The 16197-nt window shown below is 45.2% G+C and overlaps 1 protein-coding gene across 1 annotated transcript in view; it reads right to left on the bottom strand.

Moving 5' to 3' along the window:
• Positions 1-16197, bottom strand: part of DOCK2 (dedicator of cytokinesis 2) — a 411678-nt gene that overhangs the window by 45384 nt on the left and 350097 nt on the right. Inside the window, exons 33-34 of the mRNA XM_047729407.1 lie at positions 13310-13458; positions 3846-3931 (exon numbers count right to left, since the gene is read on the bottom strand). Of these exons, the coding sequence (XP_047585363.1) occupies positions 3846-3931; positions 13310-13458 (235 nt within the window). The remainder of the gene's footprint in view (positions 1-3845; positions 3932-13309; positions 13459-16197) is intronic.

Genomic DNA, 16197 nt, shown 5'->3' with positions numbered 1-16197 from the left:
TCCTTTGTGAAGCATGGGTTTAGGAGAACACAGTCCTGGCTTTCTTAGTTTCACTATTCTTTAGGCATAGGGCAAGAAAGCTGCTCATACGGTCTAGGATTGGTGAGATAGATCGGCAGATTGTTTGGAAATCACCTGGCTGTTCACCGTCTACCATCACCCACCATCCACCAATCCACTCAACAGATACTGTTCTAGGAACTAGGGATTCAGAAATCATTAAGACACTGACTTCCAGGAAATCACAGTGTAGCAGGGGAAGCAGATACAGAAATAAAAACTAACTGTAGTGTATTAATACTATCGTGTATTGAGTACTTCCTGTGTTCCAGATGCTGTGCAAACCCACTTTATTGGTTGTCTTGTTTAATACTTACAAAATTTCCTTGAGTTGGGCCTTATTAACATCATCAATCTATAGAGGAGGCATGAGGCCCACAGGTCCTGCCAAGGTCACCCAGCTCTTTCCTTCCTTTGAATCCTCAGCTGAGGACAAGTACAATGAAAAATGGTCCTGGGAACCTCTAGGTGATGCAGATAATTCCTCACTCAATGGAAGGAGAGGTGGCAGAGCACTTGCCAGCCATTCCATGTCTATGCTCCTGCCTTGAGGGGCCTGGAGGGAACTCACCCTGCCCTGGAATTGATTTGCATTCAGTGTGTGAGGCTTTCGGAGGGAGGGGCCCAGGCCAACTCTGTCAGTGCTGATGGAACTGGGTTTTCACTCATTCCTTTAAAAATGATGTGTGCAGCACCACATATGACAGGTCCTCTTTCAGGTAATGAACTGATTTGGGTGGGATCTTGGACCTAGAGCACACATTCTCTGTCCTCTTTAGCTTTCTAGCTCCCTTGCCACTTCTAGAAAAATTCTCAATGGAATTTTTCCATTCTATTCCAGATGGAATAAAGCAGGATAGAGTGTCTAATTATTCCATTCAGTGTGGGACCCTCACATTAAGACAGTTATGGAAAAATGGCAGTGGGCTCTGAGGACATTTCTGAGGATAGGGAGGAGTGGGATGTTGTGTAAGGTTGTATGGCTTGTGCACTGCACAAGAGCCCATAAAGGCTGAAATTCAGCCCCACTCTATGCCCTAAAGCAGGGCTGCAGCTGCCACAGGAAGGGAAGCCCTGATCTATTCACAGAGGCACCATCATATTCCTAAGCCATGTACTCACAGGATTGTGTTTGCCCACGGGAGGCACTACATGCCAGTGGAAGCCCTGAATGAAGGACTGAGAAGAAGAGTTGGAGGAACTGACAGTGACTAGCCTGGAGGAGAAATGACAGGTAGGCTCATAGCTTCAAATAACCACATCAGCATCTACCTGAAGAATGACAATAATAATAGCTAATATTTTCAGACTACTTACTAGTTATCAGAAATTGTGCTAAGCACTTTACATGACTCCTCTTGCATAATCTCAAAAAAAAAAAAAAAAACCTCTAAGAGCTGGATAGTATTTTTATCCCCAATTTCCAGATAAGGAAACTGAGGCTCAGAAAGTTCAAAGGAAGAAGCAAGGACCTGGCCGCTGGACATTCTAATGGGACCTTGACTCCTCTGGTTGGATTTGATTGGTTTTATAGAAATCATTCACACCTCTATCTCAGGAGCAAAAATAATCAGCTGCTTTTAATTTCCTCAACCTCTAAGGATTCCTTTTATAAATAATCACGCAGGAAGGATTTGAAAACCCTGCTGATCATCTGAAGACTACCACAGAGCCCTATCCGCTTATAAAAATGGAAATTGCCAGCACCGTAAATGGTTTTACTTATGGTCAATATTTAGATTTTCTTTTTTAGAACTTTAAAATAAACATTGACTCAGGCAAAATGTCACTTTTTCTCCTGGACAGTGAGTCTCGATACCCATCCGAGGGGCAGACAGTGAGCTTCTCCTTCCGGCTGAGCTACCTTTGCAATCCATGTGTTTAGTGAGGGCTGTGCACAGTGACAGAAGGGGGACAGGGTACTGCTGGGAATCTGCTCTGCCTCTGGAGTGGGGGGAAGGAGGGTCACTGTGAGGGTTAGAGAAAGGCCTTTAGTTTTGCTTTCATTGCTGAAGTTAAAATATTAAAAAAGGATTGGAAAAAGAACCCCAAGTCCGAGTTATATCAGAGAATCATACAGATCAGAGAATATGCAACTAGGAAGAAATCTGGGATGTCTGAGCCACAGTACCAAACTTTCGGTGAAGTACTTCTTGGGGAAAGGGGACAATTGACATGGAGATAGAAACTGGGGATCAGGTGTCTGAACAAAGTATACTTACTAGCTTTACCTCCTGTGTGCCAGATGCTTTGGAGTTATTCAGTCTTTAAAATAACCACAAGCTTATTCTTCCCATTTTACAGCTGGAGATACTGAGGCTAATGATGGTGATTGGCCCAAAGTTATAGAGATGCTAGGTGGTGGGTTCAGGGTTAAAACCCAATGTCTTTCTCTAACTATATACAAGTGGCCAATATGCACATGAAAAAATGCTCAACCTCATGAGCCATCAAGGAAATGCAAATCAAAATGGCAATGATATCACTTTCACAGCCACTAGGATGGCTCTAATTAGTAAGACAGATTATTAACAAGTATTGGGGAGAATGGGGAGAAACTAGAACTCTTCACACACAGCTGGTAGGAATGGGAGTGGTCCGGTATTTTGAAAAAACAGTCTCATGGTTCCTCAAAAGACCAAACAGAGTTACCAGATGACCCAGCAATTCCACTCCTCAGTTTATACCCAAGAAAACCGTAAGCATATGTCCTCACAAAACCTTACACACAAATGCTCATAGCATCATCATTCCTAATAGTTGAAAAAGTAGAAACAGCTGAAATATCCATTAATAGGTAAGTGAATAAACAAAATGGGATGTGTCTAAATAGTGAAATATCAGTCAGCCACAAAAACGAATTAAGCACTGACACCTGCTACAGCGTGGGGTGACCCTCGTGTGTAAGAAGCCAGGCGCCAAGGACCGTATATTGATTCCATTTATATGAAATGTGCAGACCAGACAAATTCACAGGGACAGAAAGTAGGGGGGGATGGTGGCTAAAGGACATAGGGTTTCTTTTGGGAGGGCACAAAAAAGTTCATCAAACAGATTGTGGTTATGGTCGTACAGCTCTGCAAATATACTAAAAGCCATTGAATTGTACACTTTCAGTGGGCTGAAGAGTATATAAATTATATCTCAGTAAGATGTTAAAACCAAACAGGGTCCTGATTGCAAGTGCTGTGGGGACCACGGTGCACTGCCTCACTCAGGCCTGAGCCCTGAAGTCAGGCAGAGCTAGTTCGGGTCCCAGCTTGCCCATCCAACCAGCTTGTTCTGGTTTCCTCAGACAAGCCCCTCCCATGAGCCTCAGGGGCCAGCTCCATGACACCGGGATCAGAGAGTAAATGCAGCTAAATGAGGCCGTGCCCAGAGAGCATCTGGCCCAGCCCCCGTGTCCTGCGTGGGCTCCAGGTGTGTTGGTCATGATCAACATCTGTCTAAGATTAAAAGATAAAAAAGGAAAAACTAGCAAGAATTAGTTCACAGCAAAGAGGTAAAAGAAGTGAATATTTTGGTGGATTGTTTTCCTCTTCCCAATACAGCAAAGTTTCTTTTTATCTGTCCTATTCCATCAATATCAAAGAAACAGTCTCTCTAGGGAGAGATATTTGAGGTTGCTTTCAGAAGTGGAGTTTCTCCAGTACGAGGAGCCAACGGACAGATCTCTGGAGTAGGGGTGGGGAGCCCCCGGAGGCCCCAGCCTTCCGAGCGCTCTGATCTCCCACGTCCCCAGCTCCTGCATCCCCCGCTCCTCCCACACGCGGGCGCGGACTTACATGGACTCTAGCAGCTGCATGTATTGCTCGTCCCCTCGACCCCCTTCCACCTCGTGGTCCAGCTTGAGGATGATTTCATTTTCAAACTGAAGAAATACGAGATGGAAATCAATAAGAACAACATTAGGAGGCTGAATGTTGAAATTAGCCCATTTGTTATTTTAACCAAAGCTTTGTGGAGTGCCCAGCATTTCTCAGGGTCAGTGCCAGGAGCAGGGAGTGCACACAGAACAGGGCACCATGTCTGTCTTTGGGGAGTTCCCAGACCATGGGGAAGAAACGTAGATGGTAAGCACCAGAGAGAGGAGGAGGGAGGGAGGACAGGGAGAAAGTCAGTGAGTGAAGGGGGCACCTGGGTGGCTCAGTGGGTTAAAGCCTCTGCCTCTAGCTCAGGTCATGGTCCCAGGGTCCTAGGATCGATCCCCGCATCGGGCTCTCTGCTCTGCAGAGAGCCTGTTTCCTCCTCTCTCTTTGCCTGCCTCTCTGCCTACTTGTGATCTCTGTCTGTCAAATAAATAAATAAAATCTTAAAAAAAAAAAAAAAAAAAGACAGTGTGCGAAGGAAGGGAAAAGGCATAGTGGAGGGCAGAGGGCGGAGGACACAGCATGTGCAAGGACATGGAGGTGCACGACAGAGCCCTCCATCTTTGGGGAATGGACAGCTGGCATTTCTGCCTGTCTGGCCAGTCTTTCTCCACACTTCATTTATCGCCCGGGCCCTAGTCTCAGTCTTCGGGATACAGGTGAGCTGAGCATGCCTCCCTAGCTCCAGGTACGGGAACGTGACCCAGGCCTAGCTCTTAATCAGTCTCTTTCATCAACTAGACACTAAGATTAATAAAGGCTCAGGCCAAGCCAGTGAGACTCAGAGGCTGTGCTGGAACTCTTAGCACGGAGTCTGTCTGTTCCACATGGAGATGGAAGTTAGAAGCCAGGACTGCTGGAGATGGCCACAATGAAAGAGGCTGCCTGGAAACGACACCAACACAAATGGAAGCAGAAAGAGGGAGATGGAGAGACACTGAGGCCCTGAGACCACCCATACTTGAAGCTGTCATGTTTGCATACTTGAAGCTGTCATGATGCCTCAGAAAGCAAGGACTGGGGACAACTGTACTGGGCAGAAATCAGACTAGGTAAATGACTTGAAAGTGAGCACGTACCCACAGTCCCACCAATCTTGTTACAATGAAGACAGAGGGTATTCTATTTCCCCACTTTCACCATGAAGAAGCTTCTCACTTGCTTCAGTTCATGGCTTTTTCCATATCTTAAAGGGTCACACTGGGTCCCTTTTCACGGCTGTAATGTAAAACGGTTTGTATGGTTTTAATAACATGCCCCGATGAGTCCATCCATACCATGCAGTGCATGTCTCAATTTTCCCATTAAATAAGAAACTGACATCTGGAGAAGGGAAGGAGGCCCTTGGCAAAGGTCACCAAGGTCAAAGCAGTCTTTGGTTGGGTACTCCTGGCTCCTCACCCAACCTCTCTACCCTCAGTCCTTAAAATAGCTCCCTGAGGTCTGGAGGTCATATTTAAGGAAGATAGCCTTTTTTTTTTTTTTTAAAGAGAGAGAAAGAGACAGGGAGAGAGAGAGCGAGCATACACAAATGGCGGGGGGAGGGGCAGAGGGAGAGAGAATCTCAAGCAGCCTCCACACCCAGCATGGAGCCTGACTTGGGGCTTGATCTCATGACCCTGAGACCATGACTGAGCAGAAATCAAGAGCTGGATGCTTTACCAACTGAGCCACCAGGTGCCCCAAGGAGGATCACTTTTAAATGTAAAAATGTGTGAAAAGCAGCCAGCCTGGGACTGGCCCACTTAAGTAAGTGGAGCCTTTCTCTTGGGTAGGAGAGACTCTGGGAATTTCAGTGGCTTGTCTAAAGTCTGTTATGAATGGCAGAGACCTTTTGGCAGGTTCTTTTCAGTGCACAAAGGATCAAGCCCTGTCTAGTTGGTTGGAATCTTCAGGTGATGAAAGGCCGGGGCTGGAGTCACTCTTCCCTCAGCTCACATGTGTGATGCCATTGTTCCCTCACTTTTGTGTGCTGAGGGTCAAAGGAAAGGACCAGAAGCTTGTGCTGATAGAGCACAAATGAGAAAATTTCCTGTGACTTTCCACAGTTGCAAAAGATTTATGGAAGGAGATACACAAAACCTGGAAGATGGATAGAACTGTGACAAATGTGAAAAGGAAGGGCATTTAGGTAGGAGGCATGGACTGAGCAAATGATGGAGGTAGGAATGTAGAGAAAAATGAGGAGAGCAGTTCAGCAGGAGCAGAGTTCAAGAAAGAGAGAAAGGGAAAAAAATTAGAATGGAGACCTAGATGGGGGCCAATTTGACCAGGGTCTGGGCTACTAGTCTGCACTTGAATCATGGACATTATATGATGCATTATACTAAGCATCTAGTAGGCATGAAATGTCATCCAGAGTCAAGGGTTGGGGCTATGTTGATTAGAGAGGTCTACTGAGCAAGCCTAGGGCAGGAAGAAATACGCTGAAGGACTACAAGCATGGGCTCTGATGTTAGATTATCTGGCAATCTAGACATGTCTGCTCCATTCCCTCCACCATTTTGGGAAAGCTAGCAGGTCTTTCTAATCCTGTTTCAGAGTTTATAACAGGGGTCAGCAACCATTTTCTGTAAAGGATCAGACCGTAAATATCTTAGGCTTTGCAGTTTAGATAGTCTTTGTCACAACTACTCAGCTCTGCTGCTATAACGCTAAGCAACCATAGATAATAGACAAATCAGCATGGCTGTATGCCAATAAAACTTTATTTACAAAAACAGGTAGCAGGACAGATTTGGCCTATCAGTATAATAGTAGTACCTATTGCACAGGGTAGTTAGGAGGACTGGAGGATTTTATATATAAAGCACCAGGGAGACCATAAACTCAGGTATGCCTCGGGTTTGCTGATCTGCTAATGATTACTGCTAATGTTATGCTATTTACGTTGGACGTTACTGGAAAGCAGCTCTGGGGGAGGAAAGAAACAGCATTTTTTCTTGTCTGAGTTGTTGAATGGTAAATGCTGGCATGATTCCTCCTCATGTGATGAACTTGCCTTTAGAGCGGAGAAGTGCATGAGGTAAATAAGCACTTGTCACAGGGTCACAAAAGAGCCTGCAGGGAAGGAAATTACAGGGTGCCAGGGGTTCTGCAGAGCTGGGTGATGCCATCCATGCCTGAGCCCTCTAGGGCAGGTCGGAGAGTGAGGGCTGCAGTCAGGCACATCCCAAGGCGGACAGCAGGCTGTTTTGCCCCCCCCCCCCCCCCAGCATGCACATGCTTAGGAGTGGCTATGACCACAGCTTTTGGCATCCAAGAGACTTAGTTTCAGTCTTGCTTTGACTTTTTTCCCCACTATGTGACCTTGGTCAAATTGATAAGCTTTCTGGGGCTCATTTTTCTCACCTATTACAAGGAAATTTAAAACAGCATCCATGTAGAGTGGTGCTGGGAGGAGTTAATGGGAAAAACGCATGAAAGATTTAGCATGGTGCTTGGCACACAGTAAGTGCTCAATAATTGTTGGCAATTTTCATGACATTGTCATTGTCAATGGCAACATAATCTCACTTAGTCTTTAGCCAAGGGGAATGGATATCATCATTCCTATTTTATAAAGAAGGAAACTGAGGCAAAGCGAAACCTTGGTCTGGGTTTCAAAAGATGGATGGACTTGGCCAGAGTAGTCCCAAGGGCCCAGCATTTGCTCCTAAACATACACTATGCTGTGCCACTGTGCAGAGCTTCTGCCTTCTCCAAATCAATTCCATTTTCCTTCCAACCACACCAGCATCACAGTGTTGACTCCTCCCCACCCCTGAAAGGTAGGTATTCCTTTAGGGGCACCTGCAGGTTCCTTTCATAGAAGTCAATGCTACCGAGACCCAACAGGAATCTAAAAAGCCCTTATAAGGGAAAAGGAAGTGAACTCTAGGAGCCCAGCCCTCCTGGGGGGGCCTCTCTCTTCCAACACAATGACTCATGCAGGCCTCACATTTGCATCAGGCCTTCCCTGCATTGCTTCCGCGGGGTCTCCTGACTTCTTGAAAACATTTTGGCTATTTTCATTATTGGTTTGCCTAAGATCCTGCAGAAGTGTGAAATTTAGGAAAGAAGAGCTCTTCTTTAAAGGTATGGTGCTGACTTTGACTTTGTGTGAGGGGCCGGGGGATAGTTAGTATGAAAGGCCAGGATGGCAGAGAGATAGCAGGGATGGAACTGGCCCCAGTAAGTCAGCCTCTGGCCTCCTTTGTTTATGAAATGCTGGTTGTCTGGGGGTGGATGGAAGCAGACTTGGGGCGTGGTGGGAGGGAGAGCAGGAGACAATAATGTCATGAGAGATGGGAGTCAGGACAGCTTCCTAATTCTTACCTTGTCCCTGCCTGCTTCAGACCATTCCTATTCCCTGTAGAGCTTTGGTTTGGGAACCTATAATGGTATTATGATAGCCATTTCACAGATAAAGACACTGGGGCTGAAAGAGGTTAAATAACTTTCCCAAATTTACCAGCCCAGAAGCAGCAAGCCCATCTGACACTAAAGTAGACAATATGGTAGGTGTCTAGTATATATTTATTGAATCAATTGTTCTTTTCTACATCATGTTCTAAGCCATCTGAATCACCACATTGCTCCATGCCAAGATTCAGTTTCAGTGGGATCTGCTGCACTGATATCTCTGCCCGTTAATTCATTCACCAAATAATTACCGATCTTGTGCCGTGTTCTAGTGGCTGTTCTAGGTGCTGCTATCAAATCCTATTACCTCTTCCATCTCTGAGAGAGGGTTTTCTCTGGAACCATTGTTTGCTGCAACTCAGACCTTCAGGCTAATTTTTCCACAGTCCTTTCTATGATCTGTATCATAAGTAGCCACTCTTCTCAGCCTCTGTGCCCCAGGACTCCCACTCCTTCCCACCAACTTCACCTAGAAACCCCCAAACCCCCTTCTTCCATGAAGAATTGTCCAGGAGGATAACTGGTCTACCCAGCCTCTGGGGATTATTCAAGCAATGGTCAGCTACCCACAATACCCTACATTATGAAAATGTTCACTGGAATGCTCCTCCCTGTGCCAAGGCTTTTCCTCTGGAATGTGGTAGGATGCAGGTCTAGAGGCCTCCATTCATCCTGGGAATACTGATATGGTTCCCACCATATTCATGACAGGAAATTTGATAGGTGCTAGGAGTTCAGGACTGAGAGACTGGCTTTAACCCTGAAAGAACTCACAGTCTCATGATAGAGTCAGATCTTTGAGTAGATTGTCACGCAGTGTGGGATAAGTGATATGCCTGAGCCCCATGCAGGCAGGACAAGATGCATTCACCCTGACCAGGCACGGCCATGCCAGCCACAGTGTGGCAACCCAAGGCTCCTTTTGCCAAAACTGCCCTGTCCGTAGCCCCACCAAGGGAATTGCAGAATGTACCGGGGATGGAACACCCAGTCTGAGGCACAGGACAGAAACCCCTGCAATGGTCTTGGGTGAAGTGCTGTACTCATGAGGGATAAATGTTATCAGTCAAATGCATCATCAGCTATCTTATTTGGGCTGGAAGAGAAGACAGGGCAATCTGGCAATGAGGTTGCAAAAGAAACTCAGAGCAGAAAGAGAGATTGCCCCAGAGCCTCCTTTTCCCCATCCCCACCCCCTCCTTAAGTCCATCAGGGTCTAACCCCTTCCTGTCCTAGTTCCAGTCCTTGGACATCCTGCTTGAGTAAATCTGTCCTTTGCATCCATCAGGAAGCACAAATGGCTCTCTCAAAATGTGAGACCTCTGCTGAAGGATGAGTAGAATCTCTTTAGGTAAAGAAATCAAAGGAAGAGCCAGAGCAAATGTGAGCCAGCAAGAGAACCTCAAGATGTTGGGTACCAGGTCAGGGGGCGTTGTGTGAACTGGGAGAAAGGGTCCGGCTAACTTTTATTCTTGATTTTTTAATTTCCCTTAAGAAACTCAAATTTTAGAAAGAGAAGCCTGTTATTTTACAGGCACCTGGTTCTTAGTTGATAATTTTGGTATCATTCCTTAATGCTAGTTTGCATGCAATGCCTCCTGGATTTCAGACCCAGTTCCAGGCTTCACTCTAGATTTGGCCATCAGGATGGGTTGGGGTTTATGTGGACTGGCTTCCTCCTTTCCTGGGGACACCTTCCAGAGCTGCTTACCCAGAACCAAGAAGACATGCCTGGATCTGCTCATTCCACAGCTGAGCTCCCACCAAGTACACCAGCTGGTTTTTTTCATGGAAAGCTGCCCCATTAGTCAGCCTGATTGTCCTGTCTCTTTTGATAAAAGAAAAATTAAGAGGAGCAATTGGGGAACATTATTACACTGAACACAGCTTGGAGCGAGAAGTCCAAGGATGACCCCCATTCATGGAGAACAGGTGGGTAGATTGGGGATGCCACAATAAGGAAATCCTTCAGGGGAAAAAAAAATCATACTTGGGCAAGCCTGTGAAGTCTACTAAACACGTGAAGACACCAACACTGTCAGGTCATAATCTAGAATTGACGGGCTTGCTTGTTTTTTAAATATGGCATACTGTCAGGTACTTGGAAGTGTTTCCTTTGCACACCTGCTCCCAGGACATCTTCTGAGCCATCTGGAGCACACACCTCTGGAGGGAGTGCTGACCTGTGGGTAAGGATGATTCCCTTCGTCTCCCATCGTGTGCCCTCTACATGTTCCCAAGACTCATGTACCTCACTACCCCTTAAGAGACAGCAGATTGTAAACTGCCTTCAAACACCTTCTCTAGGTTTCACCTTTCACTCCTCTTGATCCCAACTGGTTGGATATGGTATCTTCCTCTATCTGACCTCTTCAACGTGATTTCTTTTAAGGCCCTTTGCCGAGGAGACAGCTGGTCACTAGCCTTTCTGGGACTAGAGATCTCCTGCTAATTAATCCCTGGACAGGAGAGTACCCTCTCACACTGGTATCATCAGACATAATTACAGGTCTTCCTTGGCTTATAATGGGGTTATGTCCTGACAAATCCATTGCAAATTAAAAATATAGTTAAGTTGAAAATACATTTAAAATCCCTAACTTAATGAACATCATAGCTTAGCCCAGCCCACCTTAAACGTGTTCAGGACACTTACATTGGCTATGCTTGGGAAAATCATCTAATACAAAACCTATTTTATAATAATATGTTGATTAGCTCATGTAATTTACTGAACATTATACTGAAAGTGAAAAAGAATGGTTGTATGAGCATAGAATGCCTCTAAGTATGGCAGTCGTTACCCTCATGATCGGGCGGCTCATCAGGAGCTGGGGCTCATAGAGAGAATATACTGCATGTAGCCAGCCCAGAAAAACATCAAAATTCAAAATTCAAAGTAAGGTTTTTCTGAATGTGTATCACTTCCACACCATCGTAGAATCAAAATATCGTAAATTGAACCATTGTAAATTGAAGACCATATGTAGTGTCTTTCCCCTCTTAGAACAGTGTTTTCCAAAGTGATTGGCAGAATGGCACATCTAATTGGTACTTCTTGCACAAATAAGTTTGAGAAATTGAGCACTGTAAATACTGTTTACAGTGGAATGCCTCAGTGCTTTGACTATGTTAATGTGCACTGGAAATCTCCAAGAGGGGTTTACCATATGCAGTGACTTCCAAAGGTATTCAGCCTCGAAATCCCCTTCCCTAGAGCATCTGTTTGGGTTAGTGCTCCATGGAACCTATTTTGAGAAAGCACTGCTGGAGAGGATGGCATGCACTGTTTCACTCTGCCGACATTTACTGTAACAGTACCTGGGGCTGGAGAATGCTGTAGGCACAGCAGGGTTTGGGGACCATAGTGATCTCTGTGTTGCAGTCTCTGCCCCTCCTTTTTGGTGATGTATGACTTTGAGCAAGTGACTTTACCTCTCTAGGCTTCAATATTTTCATCTTTAAAATGGGTACGATAATGCTACCTAACTCATGGGTTTGCAATAAACAAGATCATATGAACTAACAGAGGGAAAGTACTTAGAGTGCCTGACAGATGGTAAGCATCCAGTTCATGGCAGTCACTTCTGTCATCATCATCATTATCATGATCACCATCATCATCACTTTTATTAGATAAGGATGAGGAAGAGGCAGAGCATAATTAGAAATGAGTACAAGGCACGGCAGTATGTAACCATCATACCTCAGAGGTAAAATGATGTAAGAATAGAGGGAAAAGTTGTCTGAATGGACCCAGTTCTGCAATGGGCTTTGCAAGATCAGTAGGAGTTCAGGTGTTGGCAGGCAGGACTGTGAACAGGGCAGAGTAGTAGCAGGAAGGAGAAACTCACAGAGGAGGATGCTGACTGAGGCATCCCAGTTCAGGTAAGCTGTGGGAATAATGGGAGAACAGGTGAGGTAGGAAGAGAGGTGGGGATAATAGCTGAAAAGGCTGACTGAAGGCCAGAGTACGGAGGGCCCTGCATGCAAGCAGGAAGGTTTGGGGGTTACTGGGTGAGGATCAGAGAACCAGTAAGTGAGAAAAGGGTAAAATCTGTAAGGATTTTAAGGAAAGGCAGTTTGGAATCTGCTGCTTTTTAAGTATCTGTTTTAAGGAAATTGTTTGGTGGCAGGAGATGGTCTAGAATGAGAGGCAGACATGCTGAGGGAGGAGGAGGAAGAGCCCATTAAAGGTAAAACCAGGTGGGAAGGTGTGGTGAAGAAGACAAGGGATCAAGATCTGAGGGAACCTGATAAGACTTAAACACCAACCTTCCTGAACTATGGGGAAACTACTGAACTGCCAGGACCCATTATAAATTATAAATGGTTGTTTACTGCACTGTCAGTGCAGTCACTGGGCCCAGAAAGTGGTCTTTGTTCTTAAGCTCAACAGGGCTTTTCAATGAAAATACTTGGCCAATGACACCTGTGCTTCACGCTATTTGTTCACTTCCTTCATGCTAGGGAAAGCCCCCGATTGCCATGGCAGCCCCGCAGGTCTCTCCTGGGCAACGGGTCTCTGATGCCATTTGCTGTTGATTTTAACTCATGTATGACTCCTGGTAAGGTCGGCTCTTTCTAGACAATGTAGATCTTCCAGGTTGTCCGGGAGTAGAAAATGCTGGACAGAGATGGGTCCAAGATGGGGGCAGGTAGAAGGGATGGGCTCTTTGGACACACCTGCAGGGAACTCTTAGGTAGGGATTAGGGAACTTGTACTATTGAGAAAGGGACCAAGCTGATCCACAGCAAGAAAATGCATTTTAATCTTGGCCTTGGGCAGGAAAGCATGATAGAATAGTGACCAAATCCGATCTGCCAGCTCATTCTGGGCACGTGAATAATGTCTCTATCCTACCGTCAAGCTCCTGAATGAAGCCCAGGCAGATGGAACGAGGATATCATTATGGGGAAATGGTCTAGGGATTAGAGAGGATGCCATGAGTTTCCAGCCTCATTTTTTTTTTTACCTTTTTGAAATCCCCACTCCTTTGATATTCACAGAGCATCATGTCGAAGAAGATTGGTATGGTGGCTTTCCGGAGCTCAGCCTCGGGGATAAGTGTCATCTCTAATATAGGTCCCACCATGCCTGGGATGAAGCAGATTTTGTTCTGGCCTGTAAGAGAAGAGGAACACAGACACATAAAACCGTTTTCATTATGCACAGGTCCTCCTCAGACCAAGCCTGGGGGGGAAAAAAAGGGAGGCAGAATAGTAGAAATAATAGTGAACACTTATACAGTGGTTTACTGGAGCCAGGCAACATTTTGAACACTTTACATATATTAACTCCTGCAGGAGATGCATGCATCATCTGGAACGAGCTGTTGTTAAGGATAATAACACGGGTATGTGTAAAGCACATCACTATTTACAAGGGTTTTCACCTGCATGATCTTCTTGGCAAATGGAGCTCTGATGGAATATGTTAGGGGTGACAAATCACAGGGATATTTGAAATCATGCCTGTCCGCATCACAAACCATGTTTCTGAGACTGGAGAGCATGCTTTTTGCAACTGTCTCATGAAATAAGAAAAGCAAAATTTGCTGCTAAGAATCTGCTATGATAGCAGGGTCAGTGGAATCCCTCCCCTTGAGGGAGTAGTGTGGCCAATGGAATGATGAGTCGATGACAAGGCATTCCCACAAACCTCCCCTGGCTCTGCTGGCCTGCTTCCAGTGTTGCAGACTCACTTTGTGTCCTCCACTGCCAGGCCTATGCACACACTGGTCCTTTGTTGACAATCATTGTTTGTTTGTTTGTTTTGCCTATCTGTGCCCCAATACCTTCACTGTCACCTGGATTCCCCTGGATGTGTCCCAGGGGATCTGTTGAGAACAGCCTGCAGCACATGCCTCCCAATGCTAGTGAGGTTAGAACCCCTACACTGGCTTCCTGTGTTGTGTCTTCTCAGCCAACTTTGCAATGATGGCTTCATTTGTGGAAAGATACGATAAATGTCTGCCTGCCCCATGTCACGAGAGTGTGAGGCAATGTCTGTTCTCACCTTTGTATCTGTGGCACTGAGTATAGGACATTTAGATGTTCAGTAAATGTCTGTTGAATGAAGAAATAAATTTGTCTAGCTCCTACACTCACTAGCTAAATGACTTGGATATGGGTCTTATAAGGATAAGATAAGATCCTTATAAGGATAAACACCCACTTGTTTAGAAGACCATGTGAAAATACACCCATGCATTACTTAGCACAGAGCCTAGAAGAATCAGCACCCAGGGGGACAGCTAGTGTAGCCCAGTGGTTAAGGGCACAGATCCTGGAGCTAGATGGCCTGAATTTGTAGACAGACTCCACTATCAACTAGCTATGTGATGCTGGACAAGCTGATCTTACCACTTGGGGCCTCAGTGTCCTCATCTTAACATGAGAAAATAATAGTATTTACTTGATATGGGTCATTGTGATGAATATGCAGATTTTTATTTCCCAAGCCGGGACCGTCCTGGCCACATGGCATACTTGACACAGTATTAGCTATTGCTCTTCTGATGTTTGACCAAAATGGACCACTGAGGGCAGCCCTGTTGAGCAGAGCTAAGCAGACTCTTGAGAAGACACACAGGAGACATGGCAGAGAAGGGGCACAAAGAAGGGTGTTTAGGAGCTGCAGGGACTTCCCGGGGAGTGAGGGCAAGCATATCCACAACAGCCTATCATCGAAGCTGATGTCTGGCTGATCCATCAGCAGCTGCCTCTTTCTTCTGAGTCTCAGAGCCCAAGAAGCCCCTATGGGTTTTTCTCCATTTTCAGGACAAACCATGGGCATCTTAACCTGGGGCAGAGAGCTCCTAGGGGTGCAGGAGCTCCTGGTCTGGTGGCATGGTATACAGCCTGGTGCTGTTGCTTTCAATTAAGGCTCAGAAAAGGAGCCAAGAGGGAAGGCAGCAAGAAAATGAATTTTCATTTAGCCTAAATGAGGCTTAATGTTCAAGTATTTCCCCAGAATTCAGATTAAAAAAAAAAAAGGCATCATTCTCAGACTATCTTCAGTTAGTGAGAATGAAGTGGTGAAGTCAGGCAGAGAGTTGAGTGAAATATAAAGACACTTTTCCAGGATATCCGCTTCATTATGTGATGCATTTGGATTACACTTGAGCTTCAAGCCTTCGCTTTGGCCCAAATAGAAAAAAAAAAAAAAAAAAAAAAAGGTACTTTCTAGCAGGTTTATAGTAATTGCTAATCTAGGGTTTTGATTTCGTCCTTCAAGATCCTTTAAACCCACAGTGGGGTTTTAAAATTCAAAGTCAAGTGCAATAATAAGTAGAAAGTAAATGGGAAACTGTCAGATAAGCCACCACGGAACAGAGAAATTGCTTATGCAACAAAGGCCTTTAGAATACTGGAGGGCATTGGCTATGATAAGGATATATTTAAGACGGTTTAAAATAAAGGGCGGACATGCTATAGACCAGGGATTTCCTAAGATACTTTTGACCTGCATTCTTTGCAGTCAGTGGAAGAGATGTTTGAAAGAATAGGGAAAATGGAGAAAGATGCTGATCTCTAAATACAGTGTGAGCTGAATGTCCCTTACAATGCTCCAGGAAGAAATTTTATTCATTTACATCAAAAATGGAATTTGAGCTTATTGGATTTTGTGTTCAAATAATCTGAAAGTGCATTTGCGTGTGTTTTTATATATATAGGCATGTGTGCCCGTGCACATGCAGAACATATTTGTAACTAACTAAATGCAAACTCATTTGGGGGAAAAAAAAAATCCTCATTCAAGAGACACACCCGCTGCTGTATTCAAAAAAAGGCAAGGCAAGGAGTCAGTAAGAGGGTCTTTTTTCGTATAATGGTGGCCAAATCTCACTGAGAACAGATA

The sequence above is a fragment of the Lutra lutra genome, chromosome 5 (genome assembly GCF_902655055.1).
Source record: "Lutra lutra chromosome 5, mLutLut1.2, whole genome shotgun sequence".
In the NCBI taxonomy this organism is placed as follows: Eukaryota; Metazoa; Chordata; class Mammalia; order Carnivora; family Mustelidae; genus Lutra; species Lutra lutra.
This window is presented reverse-complemented; position numbering and strand designations above follow the sequence as displayed.